At 37.1% G+C, this 12,239-nt stretch overlaps 1 protein-coding gene across 2 annotated transcripts in view; it reads right to left on the reverse strand.

The window, feature by feature from the left end:
* Positions 1-8,421: 8,421 nt before the first annotated feature.
* The window catches only part of CSRP1 (cysteine and glycine rich protein 1), a 37,676-nt gene continuing 33,858 nt past the window's right edge, over positions 8,422-12,239 (reverse strand). For both annotated transcript variants that reach the window (XM_087720199.1, XM_014053938.2), the window contains 3 exons: positions 11,815-11,944; positions 10,904-10,997; positions 8,422-10,269 (listed from right to left, as the gene is read on the reverse strand). In XM_087720199.1, coding sequence (XP_087576325.1) covers positions 10,193-10,269; positions 10,904-10,997; positions 11,815-11,944 — 301 coding nt within the window. In that variant the 3' untranslated portion in view covers positions 8,422-10,192. The remainder of the gene's footprint in view (positions 10,270-10,903; positions 10,998-11,814; positions 11,945-12,239) is intronic.

Below are 12,239 nucleotides of genomic sequence, written 5' to 3' on the forward strand. Positions count from 1 at the left end.
TCCAGATATTTTTAGCACAACTGAAGACTGCAATTTTATGTACATTTACCTGAAAGTAAATTGCATAAATTCTCACGGACATCTGTCTAAACCATTTTTTATGCACATTTCAAAAATGATTCATGAGAAATACTTAGCACTTCCCTGTTAATCATTAGCACAGCCCAGTTATAGGCCATGTCTGTGTGTGGCCCACTGTGTGTCTTCTGAATCATTTATGAAGCGTGTGTAGTCCTAATAGTACACTTTTAGAAGTAGCATTGCGTAAATTGTTAATTCTGTTACTGCTAATATTGCCTTAGATTTTAAGTATGGCTAGTTAAGCTCCTACTGAATGATGCTTTAATAAACATGTATTTCTCAGTAGCAGCATGCTGTAATTATTATAGTAGTGAAGCTATTAAAGTACTGCTTTGAATCACCAGTTCAAAATCTGTAGGAGAAGAGGAATTTTAAATCTGTGGTAGCAAAAAATCTACCTGCTAATTCATTTTTCTAACATATTTTATTAAAAGGTATATGCAATTTCTGTAAATTGCAACTCACTTTATCAGAAATGCAACTCATGAAAAATCTTGTCTTTTAGTAAAATGTGTTTGTCCAAAAATAAGAGCTGTAATCCTGAAATCGAAGCATACAGGAACAATACTCCAAACCTATACAAGTATAATATAATTGTTTTCTATTTTCATTTAAAAAGTAGATTCAAGTATGAGAAACATATCTGACAAACACAGAGAAATTTGAAAGATTATTGTGGTGAGTAGGTATTGATATCCCAATACTTTATGTACTAAGTAGGGAAGTGAGACGTTCTTGAAGACACAGAAACTTTAGTGAAGACGGAGATAGGATGGAAGGAAGAAATCAATATTACTCTAATTACCCTATTTTTACCACTATAGTCCTAAACTGACTCAGAGTGGAGTATATAGAAATAACATAGTATCTCTCCATGACGAGAGAAAGCAGTTTTGCAAAAGGATGCTGAAATGAATGCATTATAAAAAAGGACCATGGAAAGAAGGACCTGTATGAAATTAAGACTGATAAACAACAAAATTATTAGTTCACTATTCCTTGCTATTTTCTGCACCCTGGAACCAGGAAAAGCAAAGCTGTTGCATCTAAAGTTAAACATACCTCTTAAAATACTAATCAGTGGAAGAGTAAAATAGCACTTTCCCTTTAAATAGGTCAGATTACTTCAGGAGCTGTTACAGAAGAATTGTGTCCATAAACTTTATTTGCTTATCCAAACAAATTAATGGAGCTCTGCTCTTATCTCCCCTACCTTGTTGGAAACCTGGAGAAAAGAATTTAAAACCAGAAGTGGTGCAGCAACAGGATATGGAAGGAATTCACAAAATAAAGTGCTAAGGGAGAGAACAAAAACTATTAGGAGACCAGAGTGGAGGGGGAATATGATGTTTAGTTGGTTCGGACCGGTTCTAGGGAAGTGGTAGTGGAAATTTGGAGTTGTTTGGAGAACTGGCAAATACCACCTCTGGCTGGCCCTGACTCTGCCCACCCTGCCCCTTCCAGAAGTCCCCACACAGCCTGTTTTGGCTCCCAGGTAAGGTGTGGGGAGGCCCACTAGGCCCAAAAGTATCCTTCCCCCTGGAGTGGGCTAGGAATGGGGATTTTGAAGTATTCTTCCCCCTGGAGTGGGGTGGGAATTGGGAGTTTGCCACACCCACCAAGCCATGCCCACAGAACCGGTAGTAAAAAAAATTGAATCCCACCCCTGGGGATACCCCTGAACACTCCCCAAAACACCTACTACCAATCATTTCCACAACAGGTCTGATCAACTTAACCACAAAACAAAAACATGGCAAAGCATTATACCTTTTACACAGATTTTGAAGTTGTGATGGGAATATGTCAAGAGATAAAATGCAATTTACAGTATTTTGCAAAATAGGTGCACTTAATGTTTTAAGATAGATTTACTCATAGGCAGTGAGGCAGATCAAAGGGGAAGACTAGTGTTGAAATGCATCCCATCCAAATACTAAGCAAAGCTAGCACTCCTTAACTTTGAAGCCCAAACAATGAAGGAGAGGAATGTTTGCTTTAGAAAAAGAAAATAGAGTTATCAGCCTAGCCATAAATTTGCATTCAATTTCTTTATCCTGTGTGATGCTAAGTCAAGGATTTTTATTTCTCTATTATTTCCTATTTCAATAAGAATTATTATAATTATTTTTATTACAAAGAAATGCACTATTATACAAATTAGGGGATGGTATGTACTTCAACCGTTACTCCATATTTCACATTGTATTTGTGATTTTATCTTTAAAAATTTTAGGCAACAATTTTGTTTAGAACTTTGTGATATTTCTAAATTTGCAGTTCTTTTATTTGGAGTTTGGAGTTTATTCAATTTGTAGGCCGCCCTATTCCCCGAAGGGACTCAGGGCGGCTGAACAAAGCCAAGGGATGGGAAATTACAAAAAGTAAGACAAAGACAATCAGACAATACGAACAATTTAAAAGCACAACAGACACAGCAAATTCGAGTAGGGGGGAAACTCAACCCCAGGCTTGCTGGGACAGTCAGGTCTTCACGGGCGTCCGGAAGGCCTGAAGGGTGGAGAGGATCCGAATCTCCACGAGAAGCTCGTTCCAAAGGGCCGGGGCAGCCACAGAGAAGGCCCTCCTCTGAGTAGTCGCCAGCCGACATTGGTTGGCAGATGGAATACGGAGGAGGCCTAATCTGTGGGATCGAATGGGTCTGTGGGAGGTAATCGGCAGAAGGCGGTCTCTCAAGTTTATTCAAACCATATCCACTTACACTCTTCTAAGAAGATTGTATTTTATTCTTGAGTTGCTATCTGTAATTTGAAAAGTTCTATATTTTTATTGCCTTTATCATTAAAAGTATTTTACTTTTTCCCTCTAACAAAGTTTAGATTTACTTAACTCTTGTAAGATTCATTTTTCTCAAGAAAATAGGGCTGAATTTCCCAAAAACAAGGATGTTGCAAGGATGTTGCCCTAGTAAAATAATAATATTCATTTTGACTTTATAATCAGTGATAGCCCTGTCAATATCTCTGACAAGGGAAAAGATGCAAATGAATTGGAAGAAGGGGTTCCTAAGGCCTTCTGTGTTACTTTCCCAAAGCAGAACAGGCTCAGGATCTGAAGACCAGAAGGCTTCTGTGAGCCTACAGATACAACTATCCACTACAAAATTCAATAAATAGATGTAGAAATGTCAATATAGTTGACTACGTAGTTTGATAAATCACATTAGGGATACTGTACCTTGTTTGTGTTTCCCTCTTTTGTTTTGGCTTGTTTTGCTATATTTAGTAAATTAAGCATGTTTTGTTATGTTAATCATGATTTCTTTGTTTTCATTCAACATTTTTAATCCATAGAGTTAGCATCCCATTTTCTCTCTACAGACAGTATTTTTTCTCTATATATTCAGATAGCTTTTTCTGGATTCCCTTTTTTCTTTTTCAATGGTTCTTGGCTTACAATCAGTTACTTAACCACCATTCAAAGTTACGGGGGATTTTGAAAAACCTATTTGCGACAAGTCCTCAAAGTTAAGACTGCTACATATCCCTTCTGTTTCCATGGTTACATGATTGCTTTTCAGGCACTAGGCAACCAGCTCACATTTACAATCAGTTGCAGCATCCCATGATTTGCTATTTTTTGTCGCACAAAATGACAAAAAAACCTGGCTGTTAGATACACTATATTGCCAAAAGTATTCGCTCACCTGCCTTTACTCGCATATGAACTTACTGTAAGTGACATCCCATTCCTAATCCATAGGGTTCAATATGACATCGGTCCACCCTTTGCAGCTATAACAGCTTCAACTCTTCTGGGAAGGCTGTCCACAAGGTTCAGGAGTGTTTATGGGAATTTTTGACCATTCTTCCAGAAGGGCATTTGTGAGGTCACACACTGATGTTGGACGAGTTTACGTGGCCTACCACTTCGTGACTGAGCTGCTGCTGTTCCCAAACACTTCCACGTTCTTATAATACAACTGACAGTTGACTGTGGAATATTTAGGAGCAAGGAAATTTCATGACTGGATTTGTTGCACAGGTGGCATCCTATCACAGTTCCATGCTGGAATTCACTGAGCTCCTGAGAGCGAACCCATTCTTTCACAAATGTTTGTAAAAACAGTCTGCATGCCTAGGTACTTGGTTTTATACACCTGTGGCCATTGAAGTGATTGGAACACCTGATTCTGATTATTTGGATGGGTGAGCGAATACTTTTGGCAATATAGTGTACAATCATGTTAAGCGAACCATGTGGCTCAAATTTACAACCATTTGCTGCAAAATGTGGTTTATTTGGTCTGCTATGACAGAAAAAGCCAATGTAGTGGTTAGGGGGTTGAATAAGAATTGGGACGACCAGATTCTGGTCTATCCTCAGCCACAGAATATCCCAAAGGTGCTTTTTCAGGAGGCAACTGGAATTAGGTTTTTTTAAAAGACGTTTTGCTTCTCATCCAAAAAGCTTCTTCAGCTCTGACTGGATGGTGGGGAATGGAAGGATTTATATTCCTTGCAGACAGCTGGTCATTTGCATACTTTTAGAGGGCTGTTGAAGCACTTGGAGGTTTATTGTGTCCTCAGGGTCACCTGAGTAGTGCTCCTGGTTCCTGTAGTCAGCAACTTTTTTTTCTGGAAATCCTACACCCACACCATTCCTATCCTGTCAGAGCTGAAGAAGCTTATTGGAGGAGAAGTGAAACATCTTCAAAGAAAAAACAAGAAAGTCCAGTTGCCTCCTGAAAAAGCACTTTTGGGACAACCATGACCTGGATGACTGAGAATCAGAGGTGGCATTCAGCAGGTTCTGACCAGTTCTGAAGAACCGGTTAAAAACTTTGAGTAATTTGGAGAACTGGTAAATGTCACCTTCGACTGGCCCCACCCCATCTATCAGCTATGCCTCAGCTGATCAGGACGGAATGGGGATTTTGCAGTATCCTTCCCCTGCCATGACCACCAAGCCATGCCCACCAAGCCACATCACGCCCACCAAGCCACACCCAAATAACCAGTAGTAAAACTTTAAATCTCACCACTGCTGAGAATCTCTATAGAGATTCTCAGCCACAGAAGTTTGCTGGGTTGTTTTGGGTGAGTGACATTTCTCAGTTCAGATAGCTATTATCAGATAGCTATTATCACAGAAAAGTAGAAAGTGTTGACTTGAACTAGTAAATGAAAGTCAGAACGTGAATGAAACAAATATATTTTTCTACTTTATTTTGTGTGTTAAAATTTACACCTTAACATCTTGCAGCTATTCACCCAAATAATAATAATTATTTTACTGAGAGCATTGTATAAGGGAGGATATTGTCTCATTTCTTCAAAGGACTTAGTGATTATGGACAATTAACACTTTTTGCATGAACAGGTCATATAGATTTTAAGATTTATCTTTTTAAACAAATTTAATAAAACTTGAGTTTTTTCTTATGGAATGACTGCCACATGGAATACTAGTAGTTCTTTTTTCTTTTTTCAGTGATTGTCTTTTTATCCTGTTTGGCTGCCTCCTTTAACCCTTCTCCCCCTACCCCCCCCCCCCAGTTAATTCTTCCTTCCTGCCTGCCTGCCTGCCTTATAAACAAGTATTGTTATCCATTTAATCCATTTAGCAGAGCAATGGTGTTACAGCTGTTCTTATTTTAAATAGACTTGATTTAAAAATAGACTGATTTGCTCCCAAGACTCGTATATTGTTTGAACTAAATACAGACCCCAACCTGAAATATTCAACACATTTGGCCAACTTAGTTAAAACATTACTCTGTTAAATGTTTATTTCTTTCCCACACATGGATAGGAAATCAGGCATTTTTATTTGAGAATACAGAAATGGGACTGTGCAGTGCCTGCCTAGAAAACAGATATTATATGTAATATCCAGAATACTGCCAGTAGAGGTCAGCAGTCCTTTTGAGTACAGGAAGGGCACAAAAACAACAGACAGCAAAACTGTGTGGATGCAAATTTGCATGTAAAATGCTTATATTCAAAACACAATGATCTTGTATCAAGTGACTTTAAGTGATTCTAAATCATTCTAAACCAAAGGAAAAAAAATCACACAGTTACTTCAGAGAGGTGAAAATGCGGTTGCACTTATAAATGCAGTGGAAAATATTCAAAGCAACTTTTTTATGTCTTTATATTTTTCTTTAAATCTATTTTTCCATTTGTTCTATTTTCATTTCTCGTTACAGTTAGATTTTTATGTTATTTTTTTCTTTTTTGGTTCTAATTTAATTTGTTGTCCATATTGTTCTTTTTTTTTGTAATAGGTTTTTATTTTATTTTATAATGTATAAAAATTCAAATTTCAATTGAACGGTGTGTTGTCTGGGTACAAATCATTTTAGGAAATAATCAAAGGTTTTACAACAATATTCATTGCATTAATATCAATTATATTAATATTATTAGCAGTAATAACCATGATATTTATTTAACTAAGTATCTTCCTTATATCTTTGATCCTTTCATATATTTTCCTGTTTCTCGCTCTTGTTTTTGTCAGCTAGCCATTGATAAAATAAGTCCCAAGTAAAAAAAAAAAATTCATTTCTTTCTTTTCCTTACTTGTAAGTGTTAGCTTATCCATTTCTACACATTCTAATATTTTTCTAATCACATCTTCATCTGTTGGGATCTCTTCACTTTTCCATTGTTGTGCAAATACTATTCTCGCTGCAGTCAATACATGTAAAATCAGATATACATTACATATTGTTCTCTCTCTCTCTCTCTCTCTCTCTCTCTCTCTCTCTCTCTCTCTCTCTCTCTCTCTCTCTCTCTGTGTGTGTGTGTTTGTGTGTGTGTGTGTATGTGAATATTCTAAACCACTAGGGTCATACTGGGAGGTTGGCCTGCCTTGAAAGGAGAGAGATGAGATGTTTTTAGCCCATAGGAACAAGGGAGAAAATTAAGAACAGATTCAAAGAAATGGAAAAATAACAGCTAAGTAAATAAAAGCAGAACAGAAAAAAATACCAATAGATTCTACTCTTTTGACTTGAGGAACAAAAAAATATTTGCCTCGAGACTTCAGGATAGGCAAAACTATAAAACTAAAATGGAAATGAATATAGCACAAAATGTGTTTAAATTACACTGCAGAAGGACCCCACTATCTCCACTTGCTCTAAATAAACAAAGGGACTGGTTTTAATGCATGAATTTCATCTGAAAAGAACCACCTTTAGTTGTGTCTTATTCAGACACAGAAGCTGTAAGCATAAGGCTCAAGCATTCAGATTGGCCTTTTCTCCTATTGATATCTTTGAGCGGTCATGTGGAAAAATCCCCAATACTCCAGAAGATTCTTTTTTCTCTCCCCTCAATTAGAATTTGCCCCCTGAAATCAAACTGGAGGATCACATGATTTCCAGCAGTGACTCTTGGAATGAGATGCTCTACTCTGAGTCCCTTGGGCAGGCATGAGAATGGATATAGAAGAGAATGCAAGGGGGGGAAAAAATACATACTTTTGACTCTGGTCTCAGACTGTAAGATATGACTACAAATCTTTAGGCACTCACCCCATGGATTAAAACAGGTGGGTTTCTTTATGTTTATTAATTAAAGGGTGTGAGGGATGACTCACACCCTGGATGGCACTTCTTTACCATCCTACCATCAGGAAGAAGATATGGAAGCATAGCCAGCCACAAACAGGGAGAAGAACAGTTTCTATCCGTGGGCTGTCAGACTCCTGAATGCGAAATAACATCATAACTACGTAGTATAATGGACTTGTAGGATCGGTGCAATGTATAATATGTTCACACTGGTCCAATTGGACTGGATGTTTGTTAAAATGATTTATTGGGTTAGGGATTTTCTGTCTTCACTGTATTGCATTGTAGTGTATTGGTGGAGCCTACACTGAGGGAGCTCAACCAATCTCATTGTACATATGTTGTACACTAACAAATAAATAATTCTAATTCTAATGAAAAAAAAAAGCATACAAAATTCTGCTTCTGGAACTGTTTCCATGTCCTTAATGGTTGATCCAACAGGTTATGCAAGTGGGAATAATTATGTGACTAGAAGGGAAGCATTAGAAAAGGCAGAACTTTGTGATGGAGTCTTCAGCAGAATCAAGAGGCTCTGCTTCTCTGAATGAATGAATTCTTCTGGTGATTCCCTCCCCACCCCGTCCCAGTTCTAACTGGATCTGACCCATTTTGGAATTTTAGCCTCCTTTTGTCAGCTTTTACTACCATACTAAATTTGGCCTGACTGTTCTATTTTCAAAGGATTATCCTGCTGCTGGAGAGACATGGAACCCTGAGCCTCTTCTCATAAATGTGTTCCAACAGTCCATAAAATTTGGAAAAAATAGAAGTTTGCAAGACACGCGAGGTTCATTTTGACTGCTTTATTGAAGACAGAGAAGTTTTTCTGAACATAGTTTACATTTGTAACAGGTATTTGTAACAATTGGATTCAGTTTCAAAAGAAAACTTCAAAGCACATGGATGCATAAAGATAGTGCCTGTTTAATACATTTTAAAGTAATCATATATTTTCTTATGATCATATGGCTGTTCTCTGCCACCATAGAAAAATCTTTGGAAAGTCATGTTTGGACAATTGTAATTACTACTATTGTAGCTACACGTTACAATAGAAGCTTCTTTCCTAAATTATTTTCAAAGCACTGAACAACCTTAATAATAACAAAATTATAAATTGCTACTGCTACAGTTTCATTTGTTGTGCATACAGAATTACTGCACTTTAATTTAATCCCATATTAAGTACTGAATGGGGACTAAACATTAAAGAGGCTGCATTATAAATGAAATCTATGTGCACTAGGCTCATATAAAATTATTTAGCGCAATATGAGTCCATGAACTGGGTAACACTTCAGTTTTTCGGTTAAAAAAACCTAAAAAATCCACCCTACTGAAACGAGATTGTGAAAGCAGGAGTCTTCTATGTTTAATAAGAGGAAGAACTAGAACTGTCAACTCTGGTCCCAAAGATGAGGATATCTACAATGCTTACTTTTCCATAGTTTAAGAAAGGAATTCCAACCCAATCTTTTTAATTTTACCAATAGGGATTCACTCATCGTTCTAAGGCACTGAATCTAAGGTATGGTTTGTTTTTAAGTGAACAAGCTATTTTGCTTGGTTAATATATCACACCAGGTCATGTTTTCTAAATGGTAATGGTTGGGTTTATACAACATACCAACCCAAAATTAACCACACCACACTTCAGCTTAGTGTAATATATGAATCCAATAATTATTCAGCTAAGTGGAAAAATGCAAAAATGAAGCAGCAACAAACAGGACGTCAATAATCCCAGTTTTCTAAAAAAAATGAAATCTAGAAAAGTTGTGGATTCTGTTCATCTCTAAATTCAGAAACATTTTAGGAACGTTAAAAAAAATAGATGCATACGGATCTTCAAAAAATGGAAATTTGGTCTTCGATATTTTGAAAATCAAACTGAATTCTACCAAACCAATGTACAAAAGCATCTCAACTAGTGACTATTGATTAATATATATTTTCTGTTGAAAATGCAACATTTAGTTCAACTTAAGAGCTAAGACTTTATTTATATTGCCTCTAAAATTTGAGGAATGTGCTTTACTTGTGCCTCTAGGCAATTTCTTAATTTGCAGCTTTGCATCCTAGGACATAACAATCACTTATATTTTCCACAGTACTTAGTGTCATAGTTACTGTGTAATTTAGTATCAAAAAATATATTCTAACATAAATAATTATTTATGCTGGTCCAGATTGGGGAAAATATTTTTTTGGAAGACAACTGTTGCAGTATTTGTTATTCAAAAGCAGCTATGTGCTCTGCTGCTGTGTGAAACATCAACAAAGACTGAAAGCATGAATGTATGTTAAAGGAGGCCATTATTCTAATATGAGCCATGGGAAGTGAGGGCCATTGTATGGTTTCAAAGGACCCATGGAACAAGGCTCCTGGAAAGATTGCCCAACTAGCAAAAAGGAGCAGCAAGTTGTTACTGTATTACTAATACGTACAAAACTGGTGAGATAGCCTTATACTTGCTAAGGATTGGATTGGATAAACACAGCGCTGGCGAAGCATTCAGGGCTGGGAAGGATGCTTCAAAGCTGCTGGGATCTAGTTCTTCACTGAGAATGGACAAGGGCTCCTGCTCCCTGGCCAAAGCCAAAGCCTTTAGGTCCAAAGTTCTTGGCATAGCAACCTGTTAGAGAGAAGCAGCAGAAGAATCAATCAGCTAGAATCACAGCTCTGAGCTCAGAAAGAGCCATAAATAGTAAACATGTTTACAGAGTTATCAGTGAACACATGTGCTTAGAAAACAAGAGCTTTCTGTTTTCCAGCTTCCGGCTTCAAGACTTGACTACATTTTCCATTACATACTTTGCCCCCCACCTGACCTGTCATGCTCTTTTGAGAAAACATAGTAGAGGTTTGATCAGTGTTGACCACTATTAATCTAGCTTGTTTAGCCATTCCCATTGGCAAGTGCAGAAATGGAGCAATCAAAAGAACTGTAGCTTGGTATAGTATCCTATACCCAAATGCAATCAAGCATCATTAGAAAACATCTCTCAAGTAGGTAACCTGAGGCATGCTGTTCCATAATCAAATTGCAATCAAACAAGTAAACGTGTGTTACAAGAGACATGTAAGGCCTCTGCTTGTCACTCTCCTGAACCTCTAAATCATAACTCATTGCATAAACAGTTTTTGTAGATTTTGCAACATTTTTACACAAGAGAACATCTCCTGCATTAGCATCCATCTGATACCTGACTAGCAACTAATCATTACACACCATAGGTTATGAACATAAGGGAGACATCAGCTCTTACCCTTGCAATAGATTTCTCCATCTTTATCAGCCAAAGTTGTAGACTCCAGGCCTTTGCCACATTTTGCACATCGGAAGCAGGCCTTGTGCCATGACTGAGCATAATGCAGAAGACATATTGTTAGTATGAAAGTGAACTAACTTCAAAGGGACCTTTGACATCCTAGATGAGCGTGACTGGAAAAGCATTGCCCTCCATAAAATTGATGTATAAAGGCCAATAGCCATTCTATCAGCTTCCCATTTCTTACATTAGTCTGTATAAAAATATTCTCTGAAAGACCATGGTAATATTTTCTCCGAAAGAAGGGGGATTCTGCATGTTTTTTTTTAAATTTGCAGAACTTACTTGCAACATCAAATTTGCAGATAATGCACAATAGTATCTGTTAAGTAAGCTCCCCGTTGGGAGAGCGGGTACGATTTATATATTGCCAAGCCAACCGTTAGATTATATTCCTAACATATATGTAACAAGTGATTATTTCTTGATTCTAGCATTTTTATTCTCAAATGCATGCACCAATCATCTTTCTTTATAATAATTATAGCCTTGGAAAGTCATTTAGCTTCAATTGTACTGCTAGCATTTATCGCAATGATAGGAAATTGAGTTATCCTGAGTATTAATGAATAAAATCCCTAGTAAGCAGTGATGAAGAATAGCGGGAGTTGTGCATTAAGAATATCAGGAGAGACACTACATTCTCCGTTTTAGACACCCTGAAGCATAGAATTTCAAGGAAGAGTATTCTATTCTTTCCTACAAACCTATTCACTTATGAATTTATTACACAAGTATAGCTAGCAGAATTAATTTAAAATGTAACACAGACTTTTATAGGCTCAAAAAGAAAAAGCCCAATTTAGCCTAAATTAGTATGCTCATATTTGCTATCTACTCGTTCTTACCTTTCCAGCTCCAACCACCTTCTCTGCAGCATAGACAGCCTGCCCACAGCGAGGGCAGCCATCAGATCCACCCACCTTTTGGGCAATCTTGGATGCATTAGGATTGTTGGTTGGGAAATGGGCATGAGATCTGTGGGGCCAAAGCAAGAAAAGAGTCATTTCATAGTCCCATGTCCGTGTATGTTGAGAGAATATGAGAGAGGAAATATTGGGGTGGGGAGAAAGAAATCGTCAGTATCCTAGGCACAAATACATAAAAAAATCAGGCTGGTTATTATTTTTTATTTTTATTTAGAGTGTAAGATAAGTGAGAAAGCCGTAAGACTTGACAATTTTGAAATCAGTGTTAAACACTATAAGACTACTGAATTTGCTTATGTTCCCAATATTGTTATCACTATGGTGATGGATTAATAAATATTCAA

This window comes from Thamnophis sirtalis, unplaced genomic scaffold (assembly GCF_051295495.1).
Source record: "Thamnophis sirtalis isolate CommonGarterSnake01/CBP01778 unplaced genomic scaffold, rThaSir2_p1.2 scaffold_7, whole genome shotgun sequence".
NCBI lineage: Eukaryota > Metazoa > Chordata > Lepidosauria > Squamata > Natricidae > Thamnophis > Thamnophis sirtalis.